The following is a 21,245-nucleotide window of genomic DNA, read 5'->3' as shown; positions in this document are numbered from 1 at the left end:
GAGAAAAGGGCTTGGACCAAAGCACAGAGGGAGGAAAGGGCAGGGGCATATCACACACAAGGCATAATTCCATTTAACTGTGTTGAGATGTAGAGTAAGTGGAAGGGAGGGTTGAACCATGTGGGGTCATCTCAAGGAGAAATTTGAACTCACATCTTGGTGTGGAAGGCAGACAGGAGCATGTTTATGTCTAGGCCAATAGCTCCTGTGGTGAAGCAAAAGCCTCCAAAGGAGAGGGTGGCATTTAAAACTTTGCAGAGCCAAATGATAAAGGGGTTGTGTCATTATTTCTTATCCTCAGGCTGGAAGTGACTTAGAGGGGCTGGGGCTCTCATTGCAGGAAGCGGCCTAATACACAGGGACAAGGTCCTGTGGCCTTTCTTGTGGCTGAGAGTAAGTGTAGGTCTTTGGAGCCTTATGTAGTGCCCTATACAGACTTGTCCCAAAGAACCTGCTGGCCCTGTGCTGGGCTCTGGGGATGCAGAGATGAAGAAATGTATCCCAGGTGGACACATAACACAGGAAGCGCCCCACCCAACACCACTTGGCCTAATAGTATTCACCTGTGCCTCCACATTTGCACAGCTTTGCTTCCTTTCCTGGCTTTTTTTTTTTTTTGAGACGGAGTTTCGCTCTTGTTACCCAGGCTGGAGTGCAATGGCTTGATCTCGGCTCACCACAACCTCCGCCTCCTGGGTTCAGGCAATTCTCCTGCCTCAGCCTCCTGAGTAGCTGGTGTTACAGGCACGCGCCACCATGCCCAGCTAATTTTTGTGTTTTTAGTAGGACAGGGGTTTCACCATGTTGGCCAGGGTGGTCTCGATCTCTTGACCTCTTGATCCACCCGCCTCGGCTTCCCAAAGTGTTGGGATTACAGGTGTGAGCCACCGCGCCCGGCTGCAGCCTCCAAATTTACCCTGCACCTTGGCCTCTCATTCCCATCCAGGTTGGATTCACCTGGGGCTACCTATAGGTTCTTAGTCCTGGCTACAGCTACATGCCTGCAAACCCCAGGCCCCATGGCACCTTGCGCCCTCCCTCAGCTGCAGCTCCAGTGCTGTGAGTGCTACCCCTCTGAAGTGGGTTGCAATATTTCTAAAGTATTTTTCAGCTCTTACATCCTATCTTCCTACATTGAGTGCCCCTTGTATACAAAAAAGGCTACTGTAAACTGTCTTGAGTTTGCTTGGTTGGTAACTGGATGAAGAAAACAATAAACCCTATTTCTCTAATGATTTATAGCTTAAAAAACATTATCTGGGCCAAGCGCAGTGGATCACTCCTGTAATCCCAGTGACTCCAGAGGCCGAGGTGGGTGGATGACTTGAGCCCAGGAGTTCCAGACCAGCGTGGGCAACACAGTGAGACCCTGTCTCTACAATAAAACAAAACTCCAAAACAAAACATTACCTGGAAGCAATTTCAGGTATCTGCAAACACTCCTGAGAAACGAGCAAAGTGAAACCCTTCGGAACTCAACTCAGGGAATTTAGGATTTCTCGGCAGGGTGGCCTCTGTGTGTGTGCTTTGCTGCAGCATCTGTTTTTCTCATTCTGCTTCACTACAGGTTCAAAAGGTTGGAGACCTGGTAACTCTGCTTTTTACCCAAACCATAGCATTTTAAATAAACAAAACCAGCCATTCTCACACACCTGCCTGTCCCAATTCCTTTGGGATCTGCGTCTCAGATTCGAAAGTCTCCCCGTTTCCCATTCCCATAATGGGATCCGGCACAGAACGTTTGGATGCTGTGTTCCAAACGCAGGAGCCTCCAGCTGTTTGTCCCTGAACTGCCGTAACTGGCCTCAGGGTTCTGCACAAGTGGCAAACTAGAGAACGCGCCCCACAGCCTGGAGGTGACACAAACATTGTTTCTGCAATCTCAATCCAAACCTGTTTTTTACCCCAAACCAGGACTATCACCCAAAGCCAGGCAGGCTTTTAAGTCACTACCTGTTAATGCATTAAATAACACAAAACATGAAACTTTTTAAAACATTTATATTTATATATATAAAAAAATTAAATATATATAATATATAGTGTGTTTGAGACTAAAAATATAGTACATAATATTTTAAAAAAAAGAAAAAAAAAGGCAGAATAGGAAAAGGTGTGAGGGACACACAGATACACATTGCTAAAAATCTACGATGGTTTGTCCTAACAAAAATAATATCTTTTTTCTCTTCTCTTAATTATCATCATGGATCCATTTATTTCTGGGGTGTGGGTGGAGAAAATTCAACTGGAGCTAGAAATGGAGGTTGTAATCCCAAGAATGGCTGGGCAGAAAATGTGACCACAGGGAGTCCTGGGCCTCTTCTGGTGAAACTGGACGCAGCACAATTTTCTGGGTCACTGTTGCTAACAAGATTGTGTGAACTTCTATCGGATTGGGAATTTGGCTGCTCCCTCCCCAGAGTTAGAGTATTCTCAGGGAGCAGCGTCTGAAGAGCTCCAGAAGCAAACAGAAGAGCCCAGGGCCCATCAGTACTCAACAAGGCCAGTGGTTGGGGCCAGCAAAAGACCAGGGTAGGGACAGCAGACTGGCAGGAGTGAGTGACAGTTCTATGCAAATGGGGTTATTATTATTATTGTTATTATTTTTAAGGGCAGGTTTGTACCAGAACTGCCCAGTATGGCCTGTGACTTCTGCGCAGCAATTATTTCTCCAGGGACAGGGCCTGGAGCTCCCTCACAGTGATGCAAGAAAATGGGATTCCCCGCTACCTCCCGCACCCACCCCCGACCTACCAAACCACACATCTCTCAGTCCTCTCCACCAGCCCAGAGGTAAGCGCCAGCACCACGCCGACAAAGGTGAGCCAACGCCTTTCACAAAGTCTGGCCTTGAGGAGAGGAGGTGAAACACCATAAAGGGGATAGGAGGAGGCCAAGAGAAGGAAATGGGAATGCTGAATTTATAGCGTCTTCACAAAAATATAAATTGCCTTTCAATTACATCCCTTGGTCTGTGCACTTTAGTGTTCATTATGGCCTCACCAGGGTCAGGAGCTCACTACTCCTTTTCAGTGATTCTCAACACGCACAGTGGCCTGTAGAGGAACCAAGCGGCAGCCTGGCTGGGGTCAGACAGCACTGACTTGGTGGGGAAGCCAGGATTTTGAGGCCAGGGTGCCTGGGGAGGAACTGGAGTTTAGCTGTGGGGACAGAACCTTCCACGCAGCAAGGAACAAGGCAGTTCGCTCCAAACGGGGTCTTGGCTTTAACGCGGTTTTCCTCAAACCCAAATGGCTGAACATTACTATCAACATGGGCCAAGTTTACTGAGAAACCGATTCCATTTTACGGAGCCTGGGACTGTGGCTCCTGATAGGTTAACGAGAGGGCACGAGGGCAAGAAACTCCGGCGCGACGTGCTCCATCTTGAAAGCAGATAAAGCTCCCCTCCGAGTTAAGGGGATAGTCGCCCTGCTGGGATAAGGAGAGAGCACGCTGCCTGAAGACAGGGTGCTCATACTAACGTTTCCATTCATTTAGGAGAGCACGGCACTGCTCCCATCCCTGGCCTCTTTCCTTTCTCACTTATTAGGCTTTTTGCTTCATGCAAACTCTGTGGCTGGACTTTGAAGGATCCAGAATTTAGGATATAGGGTGGGCCCTTTACGAGGGGAGCGACCATGGCTCAGCCAAAATCACAAGATCCTCTTTGAGATCCAGATGTATGCCAACGCCACTGTACCCCTTTTCCTCTCCTGGCTCCCCTTGCAAGCTACCCCTTCTCAGAGGGGGCAGCTGCGCTTACTCCCTGACCTCTGGCTCCAGGCACCTTGGACTGCAGGCTTCACCTGTTTGGTGAGAGGAATGAACTGACCCTGGCCCAGAGGAATGCTGCCAAGTATTGGGGTGGAGGAAGGCTGCTCCCATTTCCCCTACAGAAGCAGTGCCTGAAACCGAGGCACATAGCACAGGAAACTCACTATGGCCTGACCTGGCAAAAAGACACCTTTGCAAACCCATCAGAAGTGAGTGGGGAGCAGCACAGATGATTCAACGGCCAAAGGATAACCCCACATCAATTTTACTCTGAGGCTCAGGGTGTGTTTTATGTTGTTGTTTGGGATAAAGGGGTCCCTGGTGGAAACTAATTCACAACACTTCTGACGAGATAATGAAGTCCATGGTGAAAGCTTCTTCGAACAAGAGAGAACCCCCACCCCGACCAGCTCTCCAGCCCTCACCATGCTTGCTACTGCTCCCAGTTTCTTGCTAGCAATGGGCAGTCCCACCCTTACCCCTCCATCCAATGGGCATAGCAAAACCAGAATAGTTTTAGATGTGCACAACCCTCCCCCCTCATTTTGCAGACCAGAAAAACTGGGGGCAATGAACAGAGTTAGGCCAAGATCTAACCTTGGCAGCTTTGGGTCTGGGTCCTGGGTCTCCTTGCTCTTCCCACTAAAACAAGCCATCAGATGTGATCAGGATCACCAACTACTGAGGCATCACCATGTTGCAGGACTCCAGGATTCGACAGCAAAGCTCTGTGATCAAGGGTACCTTCCACTCCCCAGAAAAGCTATTCCACCGGGCCCGCCAGGCAGGTTCCAATTCAGATTTTGATCGATACCAGCATGTAAGTGACAGAGGGCAGAGACTACCTGATACTTCCCTGTGCCTTCCAGGGTGCTTGCCTGACACCCAAGAGGCTCCAGTTGATGTGTTAAGGAGCACAGAACAGTGAAGAAGCTCTGTCAGGCTTCTGAAAACTAGGCTTCCTTTCTCAACAATTCTCCCTGCATCTTTAGCTCAATTACCTAGTGACCGTAAGCCTGTCTCTCCATCATTTCAGTAGAATGAAAATAACACGTAAGCCAAAAATGGATATATAAGACAATCTAGCCAAACTCAAAACAAAAATGATTTTTTTTTTGGGAGTATTCATGTTTAAAACGCCACCATCTTTAGACTTTAAGTCTTTGGGTTACCCATAGCTTCTGGGTTTTGTGAAAATAATAGAAATTCGCATGAACTTGTCTGTATGGGAATCTGCATTTCTTGACAGACCTTCTCACTGAGCTCTCATAAAAGGACTCTATTGAAAGGTATCAGCTTCCCGGGGTGGAACACAGCTGGCAGCCTGTAAATGCCCAAGGTAGGGCCCACTTCACAGGAATTTTCTCTGCTGAAATAAAGGAGGATGCAGAGGCTTCCTGTGAGCTTAGAACTCGAGCGACTTGCTTCCTGGGTACTATCTGTTCCTTACTAGCAAGGGGCTGGCCTGGAATATCACGCCCCCCCCCCCAACCCATCCGTAAGGGTGGTAATGGCCTGTGGCTGATGAGCGTGTAACCCATTAAAGCAAACATGAGTTATGAATGGTGACCACGGAGAAAGGGCAAGGAACGCTTTGGGAATTGCACCAGAGGCCCTGCCTCCCACTGGGCAGGACATGCATTTGGGGAGGCGGGAAACAGCCGACTCCAGACACTGCTTCCTAGGAAGGTGAGGCTGGGGCAGGGGTACAGGTTCTCCTTGGAGCGCCTGTTCTCTTTGGTCAGAAGGTGGCAGCTGAGCAGTAGTCACGTGGAAGGTGTGTGTTGGATGTGCGTGCACATGGAGGAGAAATGGCCCATGGAATGCCTGGTGCCCTTCCGCGCCACCTTCTCCCGGTCAGCACAAGTTCTCCATCAGGGGCATTTCCAGGCCCCTTACCTCTCCAGGTCCCCTCACCCAGCTCTCCCCTATCACTGTAACACTTAACAGTGTGTCCGAGGCTCACAAGTATCCACTCCCTGCACAGCCGCCCACGTAGGGTCGGTCATCCAAAGCTTGACACTCAAGGCACTGAAAGTGGAAGAAGGAATCTGATTGGTCCAAGAAAAAAAAAAAAGACACAAAAAACCAAAACCTGTCTCTCACGCCCCCTGGAAGGTGGCCTCCAACCAACTGATGAGCCCTAGGGTAGGAGAGTAGAGCCCGAGGGCCAGGCCCCTCCCTAACCCTATCCTAGCCCACTGCGTGACAGGTCTGGCAACCTGAATGTATAAAATGGATTCAAAGTGCTTGGAGGCTGAGAGTAATGGAAGGTGTTAGGAACCCCATGGAGAAGAATAGGTACCACCTTTTCTTTCCACTGGGACTTGTGTTTAGGTGGGGGAATCCCTACAGCTTTTCTTTCCAAATGAGGTTTCCATTGTGTTTTGTTTCCTCCTACGGCACCCCCACCCCTACCTCACCACTCCCTAAACCAGCTCAAGAGTTAAAGCCGGGAAGTGGGGCAGATTGCGGGGGAAGAGGCTTGGGTGGCTCCCTCTAGTGTTGGTTCTGGAAACTGCTGTGTGACACACAGTGGTCTCTAGTCCATCAGGACATGGTCCTCATCATTCTTTCTCCACCGGGACCCTGACTTAGCTGGCTGGTCCAACATAGGAGAAGGAAAGCAGGCAGTGCTGCCGGGGATTCCTGGATCCCTCTGCATGCTGACAGACAGATGTCCACAGTGGGCAGCCAAGGTGACTGGCATTTTGATCCCAGCTGAATGAAGGCTGGATTTGAATGCAGTGCTACGGCTGTTCTGTAGACAAGAGCGAAAATAAATCCAAGCTCCCTTCTGCAGTACCCTGAGGAAGGAGAGATGCACCCAGGGCACGAATGCAGACAACAGAGGGACTGGCCAGCCTCTGCTGTCTCCACCCGTCTGTGCCACCGCCACCCCCTCCCATACTTCATGTCCCTAGGCCAAAGTCTGCCCACCCCTGGGTACCCCCATTTCCACTTACAGGAGATCAGAGGGGTGGGATAGAAAGGGAATGCTAAAAAGTGCCCCCTCTGCTCTCCCCAACCTTCACTTTCCCTGTCCCCATTCTGGGGTCAGGCAAGAGTGCAGGTCAGAAGAGACACATCCTCCCGAAGAAGAGGGAAGGGCAGGCCCAGGAGGCTGGGGCATGCACAGAGCACCATCCTCGGGACGGGGTGTTTCTGGGAGACCTGCTCCCCACCTGCCACGGTGGGAGGAGGAAGGCTGGTCCGAGAAGGGAGCAATGAGCAATGCCCCTGAATATCAGGGAACAGCTGTGAAAGCCTTCTCCTCTGCCCCGCAGAGATGCCCCAGTCAGGCTCTGGCCCCTACACGTGAGTCTGCATGCGCTGCTGGAATCGCTGGCCGTAGTCCGAGTGCTGGGAGGTGTAGGAGAATCGAGTGGCTGTGGCGTACTTGCCAATGGGATCATACGCCTCATATGGGGTCCGCTCCAGGCCAGAGGGTGGGGCCTGGGGGTAGCCCAGTCGGTAGGTGGGGTACCCAGCTGCCCCAGGGAAGGGATGGGAGTTGAACTTCTCATAGTTCTCGTAGGACAGCTGGCTGGTTGTGTCGGTGCCAGCAGGGGCCGCAGGGCCAGGGGGTGTGGGCTCAGGGCCGTAGTCAGAGGCAGGGGCCCGGCTGTAGGTGTTGAGCTGGGCATAGCCGCTGGAGTGGGAGAGACGGGATGAGGGGCGGCCGTCGAAGCGGGCAGGGCCAGGGGCACGGTAGTCAGCATAGAGCACTGCCCTGGAAGACGGGCGGTCTTCGTGGGCACGTACATTGTAGTAGCCATTGGTGGGGTCCTGGGGGTAATGAGAGAAGAGGATGGAGGCAGTGTGCCCTCTTGGGTGGTGATCAGGTTTCACCATGGCCTTCTGGGCCTCCTCCTCCGGCTCTCCCCATGTCCCCATCTAGTATTTCACCTCCTCTGCTCCTTCAAAAACCCTCCCAACCACTCCTCCCCAAGTCTGTCCTCTCCTTCCCCCTGCGGGCCCTTGGAGACCCACTGTCCCACCGGCCCCGGTGCCCTGGCCCTTCCCCTTTCCGCACCTTCATCTCATACTCCTCCCGGGTGTCGATGGTGTCACAGCGCAGGTCCTGCTTCAGATCCACATCATCCTTAAAAGACTGCGGAGCAGCAGGAGTGGGGCGTCAGCGGGCGGAAGTCCTGCTCTCGCTGCCTCTCACCAACCCCTCCCCACACGCAGAGGCCACCTGCTCACGGGAGGGGTCTGAGGGCAAAGGCAGATTTGAGTTCTAGGTTCTCTGAGCAGAGGCTCTGGGATGTGGCAGAAGAGTCCAGAGACCTGGGTTCGAGCACTAGTGTTGTTGCTAACATGTAATGTGACCTTGTAAATGTCACTGCCCCTCTTCAGGGCTGTTTCCTCATCTCAGCAATGAGGCGAATGGACCAGAGAGCCTCTGGGGGTTTCCAGCTTTCACAGTCTGCGGGGGAAAAGATGGGGCAAAGGAAGTCTTTGGAGAACCCCACCTGCCTATCCTCTGCTGGAGGAAACTAACCTGGGGGGTGTGTGTGAGAGAGTATGTGTGTGAATGTGAGAGAGTGTGTGTGGCAGGACCAGGGAAGGCCAACAGAGGAAGGAGAGAATGACGGTGGATATTAGAGCTGGGATGGAGCTGGTCCTCAGAGGGTGGAGAGGGCAGGAGGCCAGGGAGGAGCAGGACCCTCACCGAGTAGATGGCCTTCATGACCCGGGTTGCTGTGGAGACGCTGGCGGTGTCATCCTCCCGGTCAGAATGCATTGTGAGTGGCTCTCGGTTCACTGTCTCTACCTTGATATCCAGCTTCCTCAGGGTCACATCCTTGCGACCTGGGATGGGACAGGCGGCCTGGACCAAACGCTTCCTGCTGGCCTCTGCAGTGGCTGCTTCTGGCTCCCTCTGGGCTGGAGCTCAACAGCCAACCCCCCATCCATCCCGAGCACTGCCTGTGGTGGCCCCAGAAGGGCCGGGGGAGGCTGTGGGCTGCACGGGGCCCATACTCACTGCCTTTGCGGCGCCGGTAGAGGAAGAAAACCAAGGCGATGAAGAAGAAGATGAGCAGGATGCCTGCACCGATGGTGGCTCCAGCTATGATGCCCACAGGTAACACCTCTTTCGATGGGGAAGGAAAGGTGGAGGGGTGAGGCTGGAGTTATACTGGGAGCTAAGCTCAGTGCTGGCTGAAGGCTAGGCCACAGCTACAGAGGCAACCCTGGCTTGTGTACAGGGCTAAGTTTTGACTGAGCCTGGGGACAGCGTTAGGCTTAAGTCAAGGTTGGATTTGAGTGGTTGGATTTTCTGTGCTCTGGTTTCATCAGAGTGGAGATCATGGTCATGTCTCATCCCTGCAGCTGGGGCAGGAGTGTGCCCCTGGCCTTGGTTGTCTGTCTATCCCTGTCCTTCAGCCCACATGCCTGAGGCTTGGCTCCTTGCTCTCGTTTGAGATCAGCTGTCTCCAAACTCTCCAGTCTGCCACCCGTGTTCCGACATCTTCCACCACCTTCCCATCCACAATACCACTGTGACTGCCCATTTGCACCTATCTACCCAGGGCTCCAAGAGTTTTTCCTGGTTTCCTCTGCTTCCCAGAGCCGAGGAGGAACTCAGGAATCCTGCCTCCAGCCTTCTCTCTCTTCCTAGCAGCCCTGGTTGAATCCAGATCCTGCTTAGATCCCTCCCCTCTGAGATCCTTCCCACATTACTGTGTCTACTCCATTCTTCTCCACCCCAACCCCCTGCTGGCATCCTCAGTTAAGACTGAACTGATGGGATGCTGTCATTTTCCATGGGTTCCCCGTCTCCTATGTCAAATGGTTAGTTCTCAAAAAATAAAACAAAAAATGCTCTATTTTCCTCCTTGGACTTGGGAGCTTCCAAAAGTCAAAGGAATACCTCTTTCATCATTCGAGAAATGCCTTAAAGGAGAGAACACTTCTCTGCTAGCAGAGTAACAATTCTTGAAGAGGTAGGGGGGCCCACACTTACTGAACACCTATTATAAGCCTGGTATTTTGTAAATATTCTCTCATTTAATCCTCACAACAAGCCAGTGAGATAGGCAGTGTTATTCCCGTTTGCAGTTCATTTGATTCTTCTCCATTTGAATTCATTTGCTACCACTCTGTAAGTCCTTCCACTACACTGAAAGTTTCTTGAGATCAGGGACTGTGTCTTATTCACAGCACTTCCTGCAGCCCCGAGGGCAGAGCCTAGCACATAGCAAATGCTCAGTAAACTTTAATAAAGTGAGGGAATTTCCCCAGTTGAGCATGGAGGCCAGGTTCTGGTGGGGAGGCCCAAAAGAGTTCTTTTCCTCTGGAGTTAAGATCCCTCTGGAAACTGATGCACAGATCCTTACAATAGGCAGGAACCAGAGGGGAGCAGCCCCAAACCCCTTCACTCCTGACCTCCCAGTCTGGACATCCCCTTGTGTGTTCCCTCTCTCAGAGCAGAGCTCAAGGGGAGCAGCTGAGCCCTGCCCCTGGAGAAAAGAGGGAGCAGAATCCTCAGGCTGCCCTGCACCCCAGCTGGCAGGCAGCACTGCCAGTCACCTCGCTCTTCCAGCTGGATGATGGCTGTGCCCGGCCCGAAGCTGTTCCAGGCAGTACAGTTGTAGTGGGTCTGAAAGTCAGCCTCCATGACATTGTTGATGGTGAGCGTGGATAGCACCCCACTGCCTGAGTTGGTCCTCTCCACTGTATAGCGTTCCAGGGTCCCCACCTCCAAGAAGTTCTCCTTCCATGCCCATGCCTGTGGTGGAGAGGGCAGGAAGGAGTTAAGAAAGGGGCAGGTGGCAGAAGCCCATGCCCATGTGCCCGCTGATCCACCCTCAAGGCACCCTCACCCCTATGTACCATGTGTGCCCCCAAGTCCAGCCTAACACCTCCCTGTAACAAACCTAAGACACCTACTGCCTCGCACCCTCCACACTGACTCTCCACTCAAGGGGAAGAGGTGGCTCTCAAACATGGCTGACATCAGATTTACCTAGGGAGATTCTTTCAAGTATAAATTCTTGGAACTTAGTCCTAAATAGGAATCTCCAGGGAGGAGAATCTCTATTTTCATAATGATCGCATGTGACGTGGATGCAGCTGATCCAATGAACCAACACTGGGAACCCTAGATGTGGAAAAAGTTCTGCAATGGTGCTGAAGAACGCTGGGCTCCTCTCCCCATCAAGCCCCTGTGTGGCCTCCCTGGCCCCTCTAGGCCTCATTTTCTTCATGTATACATTGACGGAACCAGGTTAGGGCTACACAGTGCTCAAGGTTTCTTCCATCTCTGATAGTCTGTGATTCTTTTTTTTTTTTTTTTGCGACAGAGTTTCGCTTTTGTTGCCCAGGCCGAGTGCAATGGCACAATCTCAGCTCACCACAACCTCCGCCTCCCAGGTTCAAGCTATTCTCTGGCTCAGCCTCCCGAGTAGCTGGTGTTACAGGCATGTACCATCATGCCCAGCTAATTTTGTATTTTTAGTAGAGACGAGGTTTCTCCATGTTGGTCAGGCTGGTCTCCCGACCTCAAGTTATCCGCCCTCCTCAGCCTCCCAAAGTGCTGGGATTTCAGGCGTGAGCCACCGCGCCCGGCCTGTGATTCTAATTAAGTGTAACTCAATCTTTAGGCGTACCTTGAACCAACACACACGACCTGCCTGGCTGGCTCTGGAGACTGATCCACAGACTCATAACAGGCAGAACCTACAATGGAGTACCCCCTCCCAGTCCGGACCCCTCCATCCCTGACCCCTCAGCCGGGCCATTCCCCTGTGTGGCCCCTTCCTCAGAGTGGAGCCTAAGGGAGGGGGAGCAGCTGAGAACTGGCTCCTTTCCAGGGATCAATCCTCCTAGATCTGCAAAGAAAGACCCCCGGGAGCCCAGCCGCCTGCTGCCCGGGCGGCTGTGGTAATGAAGTGTCCCTGGGCAGCCCTGGAGTTAGCCAAATGGTCATTAAATGTGATGAGGGGTTTGACAGTTAATGGTCACGGAAGGAATTAATGGCTCATGGTGTGGGGGAGAGGAGAAAGGAGGGAGGAGAGTGGCAAGGCAAAGGGGCTGGTGGGAGGAAGGCAGGAGGGGGAGAAGAGTGGGCCAGGCAGGCGGGAGAACTGATGGGGAGGAAGGAAGAGGGAGAAGCCGGGGGAGGAGGAGACAGAGAAGCGGGGGGTGGGGAGCAAGGAAAAGAGCAGGGACAGGGCCTGCTGTCATAGGACAGGGCAGATGAGGGAGAAGAGGGGGAGTGTTAGCCCAGGGGAGAGAGAGGGAACTAACATGAACCGAGAGCTGGCCTGGGCGTCTCACACCTGTTGCTGCCATGACTTCTCCCAGCAACCCCATTAGGTAGGAGTTATTGCCCCTGTTTAATAGATGAGAAAACTGAATTTCAAAACACTAAGTAATTTGCTCAGGGACACATAACAAGTAAGGGAGGAGGTGGGGTTTGAGCTGGTAAAGGGACAGAGGGACAGAAGGCAGAAGATTCAAGGATGGAAACGGGACAGGGAAATTGAAGGAGCGAAACCAGCAGAGGCCAAAAGGGGCTGGGCCTGGGCAAAGAAGCAGGACTTGGGCTGTCCGCAGGCGGGCCCGGCACTTACTATGCGGTCTGGGGGTGGTGTGCTGCCAATGAAACACTCCACCTTGCCACCGTCACCCCTCACGGCGTACTGCACCGCCTCACTGGAGATGATGGGGGGCCCTGCGGGCAAGAAGCCACGAGTCAGAGCCAGTTAGAAACTGCAGTGCCGGCCCACCCAGGCCCGGCTGTCTCTCCGGCCACTCACTCACCGTTCACATACAGCGGCACCTCCCGCTCGGCCACTCCGATTCGAGGCACAATGGCCCGGCAGGTGTAGGTGCCAGCGTCTGCTTGAGTCACCGACTTCAGCAGCAGCTGGTTGCTGTTACTCAGGACCTGGGCAGAGAGAGCAGCCTCGGGTGGGGAGCCAGGAGGCCTGGGCCCCTAGGTCCGTGAGGGCCCCACATCGGAGGCATTGGAAAGAAAGCAGGAAGGGCCACAAGTGAATTCCCAGAAGGGAAATGGGGTTCCCGAGTCCATTTGGTCCATGCCCTGACTCTACACAGGTTGGCACGTAAATACACCTACACTTCCGCAAGAGTGCACAGGGATGGGGTGGAAGCCAGAGAGGGCAGGTGAAGGCTGCAGTCATTTTAGGAGGATTAGCCTCTTCTGATGATCTGTTCTAGTATTTTCCTTGCCAAGTGAGGTAGGACGTTTTACTCTGAGATTCCTCTTCCTGCAATTCTGGCCCACATGATCTAACGGGGGTCTCTGCAGAGCGGCAGGCCACTCAAGCCTTCTCTAGTGAATCGCCTCAGCTTCCCCACAGCCCTGTGCAGCATTATGTACCAGACCTTCGCCACTGCAGCAGGCCCGCCCCAGGCCCTCCTTCCTCCCATCCCACCCTGCTTCCCATGCACAGCTGGGTCTGTCCCCCAGTGCTTCTGAACTGGCCACTGTCCTGTGAGAAGAGGTGGGGATAACTGTAAACACTGCGCTTCTCCAAATCCCAAGGCCCTAGAAATAGCCCAGGTTTAATCTGAAAGATAATGCTGCAGCCCCCTGACTCCTCTGCCCCCATCTGTGGCCACACCCCTTCCCCCCAGCATTCAGAATAGGCAGTTAAGAGTCTTACCATGTTTGAGTCCTTTTTGGTCCAGGTGAGAGTGAGCGGGGGATTCCCAACCCAGACACAGGTGAGGGTCACGTCAGAGCCGATGTCTGTGGTTGTGGGTTTGGGGTCAACTACAATCCGGGGGGCAACTGTGAGGGAGAAAGAAGCCACTTGTTAGAGTCTCAAGCTCATGGGGTTAACGCCAAGCAATCTTCTTCCTCCTGTCCCCATACCTCCCTGGAGGAGGCATCCCCGACTCTGCCCCAGGCCCTTCGGTGGCCCCTGCTCTCTGTCCCCACCCCTACCCTCCCAGCTACTCACAGTGGACATTTACTAAAGTGCTGACATTGGTGCTCCCCACTTTGTTGTGAACCTCACAAGACACAGGCTCCGTGAAAAAGGAATAATCCACATTTGTCTCATAGCGACTCTCATGGGCGTCTTCAATCAAGAAACCTCCTTTGGCCCACCTGGGGGGGAGGAGGCGACACAGAGGTGGGATCACAGCTCAGACCCTCCCAACTACACCCACAACACTGGCCTCCCCAGTACAGTCTCCAACCCGACCTCTTCCGTATCACTCCCCAGAGTGCTCCCAGCCCCTCACGCCCTCACCTGTAGCCCAAAATCTCAGGGTTGGCCGTGGCCTGGCAGGTAAAGACGACACGCTCACCCTCCTGCACCGTCTGTGGCTCGATGGACAGGGTCACTGTTGGAGGGTCTGCAAAGTAGAGGACAGGGAGTCAGGGTCTTTTCTGTCCCTTGAGTTTCTTTTTCCCTCCCTAACACATACACTCAGACCTGACCACTCTGGGGGGCATCTGGGAATTTGAGGTTGCAGTGAACCCGCTCCAATCAACGCTCTTTCTCATCTTTTCCACATGGAGCCTCTAGGGGGCACGCTAGGGTGACCACCAAGTAAGGAACCAAAGGGACAAATAAGGCAATGGACTAATGACCCACTGTGGCCACTAGGCGTCAGTGTGGGCTTGCTTGGCTCACTAAAAGGGATTGGGTGTGGGCATCTCCAATTGCTGCCCACACCTCCATGGCTCCCTGGGCAGAGATAATTTATGACACACCTACCAGGTAAGAATACTCCATGCTAGATGCTCTTCTGCTATATCTCATTTAATGCTCACAACCCCAGGAGGCAGGTCCACGTCCACAATCCCTTATCTGAAACCCTTGGGACTAGACGCATTTCAGAATTCAGAACGTTTCAAATGTAGAAAAGCCATGCTGTGCATAGGCCGTTTACTGTGTAAGATCCCCAGCAGCGTCTGAGTCACATCCCATAGCCACACATATGAATACATCTGCAGTGAAACTTAAGACTGAATTAAAGACTGTGAAGAGCCTTGGTTCAGGCTTTGCCACCAAATCACTTTCAGTTTGAATAAGGGACCGTAGGCCAGTATTTTACCTTTTGCAATATACAGTACACAGAATTGGAAACCGAGGCCCAGAGCGCGTAAATCATTGACTAATAACAGGCTGGTTTAGACCTGGGGACTGCCTGACTCCACAGCCAATGCTCTCTACCAGCCTTTAGTCCCCACGGTTTAATCCAGGGAATGAAAGAGGTGAAGAAGGCGAGCGTTTGTCCTGGAGACCACAGGGGGACTCTTAGTTTGTGCTTCTCAAAAGGCTGCCTACATTCTCCTCCAGTCCCCCTGCTCCAGACTGCTCTCCCCAGGCCACTCACGGTGCACGTCCAGCTCGATGGAAGTCTCCTTGCCATTGGGGATGGCCTCGTTCATGCTTCGGCAGGTGAAGACACGCCCAATGTCTAGGTCTGTGGGGTTAATGAGCAGCTGGCTCACAGTGGTCTCCCTCTTTCCATCCTTCAGCAACTCCTGGGACATGACAAGGGTGGGAGACATGGTCATGCTAAAAGCCCCCTCCTCTGCTCTTAAGGCGACCTGACTCAGAGATGGGCTTGGGCTGGAGGGGTACTTTAGCTTAAAGCTCACCCCCCTTCACTCCCACAACTTCTTTTCTGTGTGTGTGTGTGTGTGTGTGTGTGTGTTTAAGCAACAGACTATTAATTCTTTTTAATTAAAAATTATATATTTTTAGGGTCTTGCTATGCTGCCCAGGCTGGCCTCCAACATCTAGACTCAAGAGATCCTCTTGCCTAAGCCTTCTCAGTAGCTGCGACTACCGGAGTGTGCCACTATGTCCAGATCATAGACTATCTTTTAGAGCGAAGTTTACCGAAAAATTGAGCAGAAAGTACAGGGAGTTTCCATATATCTCCTCCCCGATCTTAGAGTTTTCCCTATTACTAACACCTTGTGTTAGAGTGGTAAGTCTGTTACAACTGATGGACCAAAACTAACATACTGTTACTAAAGTCGACAGTTTACATTAGAGTTCACTCTTGTGGGTCCAGGGCAAATCCCTTCTCTTCTGGAAAGCCTTCCTCAGCCAGCCCAGCCCCAAGGACTCTCTCCCAGATTGAATTTATGCCCTTACAGTAACTGTGTCCTGCTCACAGCTCTAGGCACATCTGGCCTTGCTCGTAGGCAGCATGTGTGAGTGTTTCAGGGTTAGGTTTCTTCTGCTAAACTGTACACTCCATGAGGGCAGGGAAGGGACTCACAGGCTTGAGGTCTCACACTTGCTCGGTGACAGCCAAAGGTCCTTAAATATGGTCACAGGAACCCTTGAGCTGTTTCCCATATTGCAAATGGCCTGAGGGAAGCCATATTATTAATCCGAGTAAGGTGTGGCTAACACTTCGCTGTGGCTGGAGCACCACACATGCTGCTTTGCTGGACAGGGACGGTTCAGGGCCAGTGCAGTAACTCTGGCTGCCTCGTGCTGCTCTGAAGCTCCACTGTCTTTAATGAATATGAAAAATGGGGTGGATGACAAATGGACGTTAACAAACCAACTGGTTTTGTTGCCAAAATATAGAACATGTAGGCCTGATGAAGAAAAAGAACAGTTTTTGGTTGTGAAAAGGTTAAGTGCCACTGAGGCCAAATGATCATTTGTCAAATGAGAAACTAAGGCCAGAAAAAAGTGAAGTGAATTGTCCAAGGCCACACAGTGTGCTCAGGGCAGAACTGAAGCCAGAATCCAGGTATCCCTGGGGTTGCATGCTGAGGAGCATGGGAACATCTCTCTCCCCACACTGAGAAGGGCTCCTGCAGCACCAGCAAAGGGCTGAATCCACATATGTTACCCACGGCTGGCAGGGTAACCCCAGCCAGGAAATCTGGATTGGAATTTCAGCGGTGCTGTCCACTCTGCTGTGTCATCCTGGGCAAGTCACCTGATATCTTCATGGCTTCCTCATCTATAAAATATATACAGGATCCCTGCTTTTCCAGCCTCTTTGTTGGGATGATTGGAATAATCTGACAACCAGATGCTGAAGGAGAGGCAGAAGTAATCAGTGGAGAGAAGGCACAGTCAGACCCAGGTACAAACCCCAGCTCTGCTGCTTGCCAGCTGTGTGACCTTGGACAAGTCACTCAACCTCTCTGAGCACCAGTTTCCTCCTTCGTAAGTTGGCAATAATGCCTCCTTTATGGGACTCCTACGAAGATTAAGAGAGACTATCCATAAAGTGCTTAGCATGCACAGTGTCTGGCACACAGTAGGTGGTTAATCCATGGCAACTTATTATTTCTATTAGTCTCTGCTCAGCTACTGAATGGCACAGTAAACCTGGGAATTCATTTCTCTTCTCTGGGTTTCAATTTTCCCAACTATAGAATGAGAGGGTTGAAGCAGATGACCTCTAGGACCCCTCTCATGTCTGTGTGCCCCTGAGTCTGTGGTCAGACCGCTGCAGGAAAGGAGAGGTGAGCTGGGCTAGGCCCAGGAAGAGCTGGGGGAGCTGGCCGGAGCTCACCGTGCTGGCCACAGCGCCCTCCTGCTGCGTCCCGTCCCGGAACCAGATGATGGTGGCAGCAGGCTTCGCATTGAAGGCCCGGCATGTGAGGTTGTGGGGGGTGCCTGCCTGCAGTAGAATCACAGGGCCTCCGTCAATCCGGGTGTCCTCTGGGGGGACTGTGGGAGAAAGCAGAGCAAAGTCAGCGCAGGGTGTGGCTAACACTTCCCTGACGACCAAAACTCCTGGCTCTGGAAGCATCCTTCCACCTGCAGGTGCGCCTCGAGGTAGGTGGCAACACCCTGCCCCTAACCTACAACCACTGTCTCCACCGCTCTTGCAGTGGCTTCACCTAGGTTCTCAGCTCACACATCTTTCCCAGTCCTTGTCTGTTTTTCTTTTTTTTTTTTGAGACGGAGTTTCGCTCTTGTTACCCAGGCTGGAGTGCAATGGCACGACCTCGGCTCACCGCAACCTCCGCCTCCTGGGTTCAGGCAATTCTCCTGCCTCAGCCTCCTGAGTAGCTGGGATTACAGGCACGGGCCACCGTGCCCAGCTAATTTTTTGTATTTTTAGTAGAGACGGGGTTTCACCATGTTGACCAGGATGGTCTCGATCTCTTGACCTCGTGATCCACCCGCCTCAGCCTCCCAAAGTGCTGGGATTACAGTCGTGAGCCACCGCGCCCGGCCCTTGTCTGTTTTTCTTTCCTGGCCTTAGTAGTTTCTGGTACTACATGCCCTTACTATTTTTGTTTGCTTTTGAGATGGAGTCTTGCTCTGTTGCCCTGCTGCAGTGCAGTGGCACAATCTCAGCTCACCACAACCTCCGTCTCTGGATTCAAGCGATTCCCCTGCCTCAGCCTCCCAAGTAGCTGGGATTACAGGTGCCCACCACCTCTCCCGGCTAATTTTTGTATTTTTAGGAGAGAGTAGGGGTTTCACCATGTTGTCCAGGCTGGTCTCAAACTCCTGACCTCTCAGGTGATCCTCCTGCCTCAGCCTCCCAAAGTGCTGGTATTACAGGCATGAGCTGCATACCCCTACTCTTGCTCAGAGCTACAGATGGAAGCCGCAAACTTAGGAAAGGGCTGGGCTACCTCAGGCTCTGAGTACAGCTCACGTCCTTGGGAGTCTGGCTCGGAAAGGTGACTACCTCCACAGGGCTTCTCGCATCCTCCCTCCTGTCTGCTCCTCTGCCCTGGAGCAGCCAGATGGGCCAGCCTATTACAGTCAGCTCCATGTCACACTGCTAGCAGGCTTTCTTCCCTATAGCACAGCTAAGAATATGCCACTCCCCTGCTCAAACACCTTCAATGGCTGCAACTGTCTAGGGCATCAGTTCCAAGCATTTCAGCCTCCTGTTCAGGGTCCTCAAGCCAAGACCTGCAATGCCCTGCTTTCCATATGGCATGCCCTTCTCCCACAGCTTCTGTTGAAGTGTTTCCCATCCTGTTCAAATCCCAGCTGATGCACAAGGCTTTCCGTGCCGCAGCCCACCCGCACCATGGAGGCCCTCACCAGTCACTCAGAGCTCTTAGCGCCATCTGCCTTGGATTTGGTTTACTTCTAAAGTGATCTAACCCTGCCCCAACCAAAACTGTTTTCCCTGGAAAAACAGCAGCCCTGTCTCACTAATATTCATATGGTCACCAGTGCCTAGAATGTGACCAAAGTCGGCTCTTGCTAAATGTTTACAGAATTGAATTGACTGATGTCTGATGCTAGCAAATAAGGGAGACTCTCCCTGCCCTATCTCCATAGGCTTCTAAGGTGAACCAGACTGTAAGCTCCCTGAGGGTAGCGGCTGCTTCTGTTATACTATCAACCCTTCGATGTCTAGCCCAGGCGTGTGAACAAAGGGGAAGGCATCAGCTTCCTCTGCCCTGGTAATGCCCCCTTCCCCTTTGTTCACACAAAGACTACCTATCTGTCACCTCTGCCAGCAGTCCACCTTTCTCTAGAATTTTCCAAACTCTTTGCCCATCCCCGATGAGCTCATCCCTGCCCTTCAGCTCCGGGGCAAATGACAATAAAGCTGTTAAGGTGCCTGCTGAGCCAGCTGCTAGAGGGCATGAGTCCATGTGTGCATGTGTGTATGAGCAAGTTTTTAGGATTTGTATACAATATGCTCACGTGCCTTCCTACACTCATGTGCCCCTGAGTTTGTGATCAAACAAGGCCTCAGTTTCCTTGGACACCTACTCCCCAGAGTTGTTATTGTGGAGGCAAAGCAAAACACAGAAGGTGCTGCCAACTGTAAATGGTGGTGGGATCAACAATAGTCATTTCTACCATGCACTGAACGTTCATCTTGTGCCAGCCAAAGCGCCTCCTGTATATGACTTCATTTCATCCCTACCACAAAGTATATTGATTCATCCTTTCGTGGTAAATATCATTAACCCTAATTTATTGAAGAGGATAAGCTGATGTGCTCAGAGACAGGACAGTCAGTTAGAGGGCAGAGCTGGAACGTGGACCAGGCTTGCCTGACCCGGAAGCCATGCTCATCATCGGGGTTTTGGAGGTCTGTGTATCTATGTTGTGTCTGCATCTGTGGGGGAATGGGAGGCATCCCTTCAAAGTCCTACCTTAAGGAAGAATGACAGAGGCCATTCTGTGAAGGCTGGTCTGGGGAGCTGGGGGGACACTAAGGAGGATGGCTGGGGTGGAGGGGAGTCTATGAGGCTGACGGCAACGCAGGGAGGCTGGTACCAGGCACCAGGCACGGCCCGCTCCTCATTTCTGCCCTGGCTAGTCTCTGGGTCCCCCAGTTGCTGTAAGCAAAGGCTGTAGGTAAGCAGGGATGCAGGAAGGGATGCAGGAAGTGTCATGTCTTCTTGTTGCCTCCGTGTGCTGCAGGTGGTAGAGTATTTCAGAATTTAAGAGAAAAGACAAGGAGAGGAGAGAGTGAGGGGAGAAGAGCAGCTGGACTAACCTTTCAGCCTAAAGTTCCTCCTGGGGCTCTCCCTGTTCTCTCCTCCATCCAAATCACCCAGGCAGGCCAGCGAAGACCATACCTTCAATACCCAGCATGCCCTTGAAACAAGTCGGTGGGCTCCCCTGCTATGCAGCTCTCCCTCACTGGCCTGCTAGGTTTTAAACAAGGCCCTCTTCCATCTGGGGTTCCCACTGATATGCTCCTTTTCCAGGTTCCTCCTTGATTGAACCAAGCCACTGGGTGCCATTGTAAGACATTGCTACAGTAACACTTAGTGGCTTAGCTGGCCTTTCTTCATCTCTCTGTCTCTGTGATAAGGTAGGAGAGAGAAGAGCATTGAGGCCCACTCGTTAGGATGGGAGTTTTCCAGGGCAGCAGTAGCACCTTCCAGGGTCTAAGATAGAGAGCGTTAGGGAGGAAAAAAGAAGAAAAAAGGTTTCCTAAGAGTCTCATGGCTCCTCGGAATGCTTGGTCGAGCATGGGGCTGACACGCTTTGGTGAGGGAAGGAAGATGGTGTCTTGGCATTCATGCTCACCCTCTAATTTTTGCTGTCTGACCTCATTCCTGCTCCTTGCTAATTCTTCCCATTTTAGTCCTAGAGAGGAAAAGCAAATCATCCAACAGCCTTGCGTCCTGGTCCCTCAGGGCCTTTACATCCAATGAAATCGGCTGTTGGGTCCCTCCAGTCCTCACTGATTCTGACACCTCACATTCACTCAGACCTTCACAGTTTACAAGTCCCCGTGCAGCAAAGCAGCAGTTGCTAAGAAAAGTCTGGTGTCATTATGCCACGTTACTAATGAGAAAACTCATGCCCAGAGGTTGTCACCTCTTTAGGATCACGATGCCAAAATGGCCAAGGTCTCCTGACCACTGGCAGTCTAGGACTCTCTCTTCCCACTACACTCTGAGGACTTGTCATGTTCTCACCTCCCTCCCTGCAAAAACAAACAGAAACAAAACAGAACAGGCTGGGTGTGGGGGCTCACACCTGTGATCCCAGAACTTTGGGAGGCCAAGGTCGGTGGATCACCTGAGGTCAGGAGTT

At 52.3% G+C, this 21,245-nt stretch overlaps 1 protein-coding gene and 1 pseudogene across 5 annotated transcripts in view; both read right to left on the bottom strand.

The window, feature by feature from the left end:
- Nucleotides 1-1,983: 1,983 nt before the first annotated feature.
- LOC105715509 (uncharacterized) lies at nt 1,984-5,779 on the bottom strand (annotated as a pseudogene).
- The window catches only part of KIRREL1 (kirre like nephrin family adhesion molecule 1), a 107,363-nt gene continuing 88,101 nt past the window's right edge, over nt 1,984-21,245 (bottom strand). For 4 of the 5 annotated variants that reach the window (XM_012449759.3, XM_064370384.1, XM_012449757.3 and 1 more), the window contains exons 4-15: nt 17,275-17,432; nt 15,112-15,262; nt 14,019-14,124; nt 13,725-13,873; nt 13,425-13,552; nt 12,556-12,730; nt 12,366-12,466; nt 10,321-10,519; nt 8,774-8,881; nt 8,459-8,598; nt 7,817-7,894; nt 1,984-7,569 (exon numbers count right to left, since the gene is read on the bottom strand). In XM_012449759.3, the coding sequence (XP_012305182.1) occupies nt 7,093-7,569; nt 7,817-7,894; nt 8,459-8,598; nt 8,774-8,881; nt 10,321-10,519; nt 12,366-12,466; nt 12,556-12,730; nt 13,425-13,552; nt 13,725-13,873; nt 14,019-14,124; nt 15,112-15,262; nt 17,275-17,432 (1,970 nt within the window). In that variant the 3' untranslated portion in view covers nt 1,984-7,092. The remainder of the gene's footprint in view (nt 7,570-7,816; nt 7,895-8,458; nt 8,599-8,773; nt 8,882-10,320; nt 10,520-12,365; nt 12,467-12,555; nt 12,731-13,424; nt 13,553-13,724; nt 13,874-14,018; nt 14,125-15,111; nt 15,263-17,274; nt 17,433-21,245) is intronic. The other variant, XM_064370385.1, reaches the window with a different exon arrangement.

The sequence above is a fragment of the Aotus nancymaae genome, unplaced genomic scaffold (genome assembly GCF_030222135.1).
Source record: "Aotus nancymaae isolate 86718 unplaced genomic scaffold, 86718_ANA_hifiasm-v0.15.2.pri h1tg000108l, whole genome shotgun sequence".
NCBI classification, from domain to species: Eukaryota; Metazoa; Chordata; class Mammalia; order Primates; family Aotidae; genus Aotus; species Aotus nancymaae.
Note: the sequence above shows the minus strand (reverse complement) of the source record. Positions and strands in the feature narration are given on the sequence as shown.